The sequence below is a fragment of the Lycium ferocissimum genome, chromosome 5 (assembly GCF_029784015.1).
Source record: "Lycium ferocissimum isolate CSIRO_LF1 chromosome 5, AGI_CSIRO_Lferr_CH_V1, whole genome shotgun sequence".
Classification (NCBI taxonomy): Eukaryota; Viridiplantae; Streptophyta; class Magnoliopsida; order Solanales; family Solanaceae; genus Lycium; species Lycium ferocissimum.
Window position 1 is genome coordinate 43,935,625 of NC_081346.1, and position 3,885 is coordinate 43,939,509.

Below are 3,885 nucleotides of genomic sequence, written 5' to 3' on the forward strand. Positions count from 1 at the left end.
CGGAGATATAAATGCGTTCTTGTTACTTCTTGCGATCATAGAAATATAGACGTTAAGAGTAGCATCTATAGGCTTGTGAGTAGTTCGAAAGAATATCATAAAGTTAACATCAACCAGTCAACTAGTAACTCAGGAAATAAGATAGGTAGAATTATCTGAAGACTAACTGGATTGTAGAAAGCCATGACCCTAGAACTCTTTCTCATCTGATAAATCTTACAGTCTTCATCGCAATTGTCTCAGTCACAAAATACTTATATTTATTTGTTTACTTTTAGTCATAGTTTAGTTACAATAAACATCTTGATTTTCACCTTCTTGAATAGTTACAACGGAATTTGAATTAGTTGAATGGTATAAAATCTAAGCCTCTGGGGGTACGATATCTGGATTTTAAATCCTATATAACTTGTACGACCACTTATATTTGTGTATGCGTTTGGGAGCAACAAGTTTTGGCGCCGTTACCGGGGACTTAGAAAAATTACTGTTTTTATAGTTTGGATTTTTAATTTCTATTCAAATTATTACTCTGGTTCGTTGGTTGACTTGTGCCCCTCAGGTGAATTCTCTCATTTATGCCAGACACTCGAAGTCAAGGAAAAGATTTAGCTGTTTTTGACTCGAAAATTAAAAGAACTTTACACAAGCAGAAAAAGCTAGCAGAAAACGAGCGTGCTCTCGATTTGGTTGATAACACCGAAGTCGGGAACAAGGGACTTCAAAGAGTTCTTTGAGATGGCACAAGAATAACGAGTTCTTTTGTCTAGTTATGCTAGACCTAGTCTGGCAAATACTGCTAAGGCTATCGTCAAGCCTGATATCACTGGAAATTTTGACTGAAAGAAGGAACAGTGCGGCTGGTGCAGAATACGTCCCAGTATATGGTAAGCCTCATGATTATTCTAATTGCCCTCTGAATCCAGAATCAGTCTATTATGTGGCGCAACACAGTCGTGGTGGCGGAAATCATGGAAATTACTTCGGAAACAATTATAATCCTCACTACGGGAAGCAGGACTTATACAAGCAGAATAATTATCAGAAGCCCAAAGCTGAACCAGCTGAACATTCGGTGGAACACATGATGAAGCAATTTTTAGCTCAATAGTAAGGAGTTCAGCAGCAAAATCAGAAAGTGCAAAGCGAGATGAAGAAATCTATTTATGAGCTCGAACGTCAAGTTAGACAGATGGCGATTACTCAGAATGTCAGACAACAGGGTGCTCTTCCGAGTGATACTGAAAAGAATCCTAAAAAATATAAAGCAGTCACCTTGAGGAATGGCAGAGAACTTGAAGAAGTGCCACCAAAGAACAACGAAGGTAGATGCTGAACTCATTTCTGCTCAAAGAACTGAAGCTGAAAAGAGTCTCGAGAAAGTCATGCAACTGTCCGAAAGTGTAGTGACTAGACCACCTCTACCGTTTCCACAGCGCCTTCAGAAATAGAAAGTAGATGCAGCCTGTAAGAAATTTCTTGACATATTGAAGCATGTACACATCAACATTCCTTTGGTAGAGCTGTTGCAAGAAGTTCCGAAATATGCTAAGTACATCAAGGATGTTGTTGCAAATAAGAGGCGCTGGACAAAATTTGAGACTGTGGCACTTACTGAGGAGTGCAGTTCTAGAGTGAGGAGCAAGATTCCACCAAAGCTGAAAGATCCGGGTAGTTTCACTATTTCTATCACTATTGGTAATATCGAGGTTGGGCTAGCATTGTGTGATTTGGGTGCTAGTATTAATCTGATGCCTACCTCTATGTTCCGAATGTTGGGGTTGGGTGAGCCAAGGCCAACAATAGTCACTTTGCAATTAGCTGATAGATCTCTTGCATATCCCGATTGCATAATTAAAGATGTTCTTGTGAAGGTGCGTCCGTTTATTCTGCCAGTTAATTTCATCATCCTTGATTATAAGGCAGATAAGAATGTCCCTCTTATCATGGGAAGGAGATTCTTAGAGACAGTTTATGCAGTTATCCGAGTCAGAGATGGGAAGATGTCAATGAAGGTTGATGGGAAGGAAGCTACTTTTGACGTGTTCAAAGCTACTAAGCTTCCACCCCATTATGAGTACTTGAAGATGATCACAGTTGTGGAGCCCGAGCTAACAAATGCGGAGCTAGATCACTTTCTAGCTTCTCAAGATCCTTTGGAGATTGCATTGGTATATGGTGGGGACTTGGTGGAAGATGAGAAAGTCAAGGAGTGTCTTTAGATTCTTGACATTTCTTGTGTATATTTTCAAGCCAATACATCATTTGAGGAGTTGGATAGACCTAAATCGTGAAAGAAACTGAAACCGTCTATTAAGGAGGCTCCTATTCTTGAGCTGAAGCCATTATCATCTCATTTGCGCTATGCTTTCTTGGGCAGTGGTAATATATTGCCCGTAATCCTTTCTGCTTATTTGTCTGATGTGAGGTTGAATGTGTATTGCGAGTGCTAAGACACAGAATCTGAGCCATTGGCTGGACCATAGCTGACATTCAAGGCATTAGTAGCTCATTTTGTATGCATAAGATATTATTGGAGGAATATAGCAAGCCCAACGCGGTGGTGAAGAAAGAAGTGATCAAGTGGCTTGCTAGCTGCATTATTTCCTCCATCTTAGATAGCAAGTGGGTGAGTCCCGTTCAATGTGTCCTAAAGAAAGAGAGCATGACTGTGGTGAGAAACGAGAAGGATGAGCTGGCACCTCAGAGAACTGTCACTGGTTCGAGGATATGCATTGATTATCAGAAATTGAACACTGCCACCAGAAAGGATCACTTTCCTTTGTCCTTCATGGACCAGATGTTAGATCGATTGGCTAGGCAGGATTATTATTGGTTTTACGGATGGTTATTCAGGCTACAACCAGATCATGATTGCTCCAGAAGATCAAGAGAAGACCACTTTCACCTGTCCATATGGCATTTTCGCATTCCGGAGGATGCCTTTCAGTTTATGTAATGCCCTTAGTACGTTCCAGAGATGTATAATGGCTATTTTCACCGATATGGTGGAAAATCATGTGGAGGTATTCATGGATGATTTCTCGGTCTTCAGGGGTTCTTTTGATAATTGTTTAAGCCATCTTGATGCTGTGTTGGCTCGATATGAAGAAACAAACTTGGTGCTTAACTGGGAAAAATGCCATTTCATGGTTTGAGAAGGCATTGTTCTCGGACATAAGGTATCAAGCAAGGGCAATGAAGTTGACAGGGCCAAAATCGAGGCAATCAAAAAATTACCACCACCCGTATCTATTCGGGTAGTGCGCAGTTTTCTTAGGCATGTAGGTTTAGGCGGTTCATCAAGGATTTTTCTAAGAGCGCGAATCTGATTTGCAAGTTACTAGAGAAAGATGTGAAGTTCATATTCAATGAGGCCTGTCTGAAGGCTTTTGACGAGCTGAAAGTGAGGTTAGTGAGTTCAGCTATTATTATTGTACCCGATTGGACTCTGCCGTTCGAGTTGATGTGTGATGCAAGTGACTTTGTTGTGGGAGCTGTTCTCAGTTAAAAAAGGGGCAAGATCTTTCATCCTATTTATTATGCCAGTAAGACACATGGTGCAGCCCAGATGAACTATACAGTTACAGAGAATGAGTTATTGGCGGTGGTTTATGCCTTTGACAAATTTCGATCTTATTTGGTCAGGACGAAGGTGATAGTTTATACTGATCACATTGCTGTTCACTATTTATTTACGAAGAAGGATGCTAAACCCAGGCTAAGTCAGTGGGTGTTGCTATTGCAAGAGTTCGACATTGAGATTCTTGATCGAAAGGGTACAAAAAACCAGGTAGCAGATCACTTATCGAGACTTGAGAATCGTGAGCATGTTGATGAAGATGTGGTGATTAAGGAAACTTTCCCAGATGAGCAGCATTTTTC

The 3,885-nt window shown here is 40.6% G+C and overlaps 1 protein-coding gene across 1 annotated transcript; it reads left to right on the forward strand.

The window, feature by feature from the left end:
• The first annotated feature begins 1,192 nt into the window (after window positions 1-1,192).
• LOC132057775 (uncharacterized) lies at window positions 1,193-2,222 on the forward strand. Its single transcript, XM_059450378.1, has 2 exons — window positions 1,193-1,325; window positions 1,522-2,222. Exons 1-2 carry the CDS (start codon window positions 1,193-1,195, stop codon window positions 2,220-2,222), a joined length of 834 nt encoding a protein of 277 aa, XP_059306361.1.
• Window positions 2,223-3,885: the final 1,663 nt, after the last annotated feature.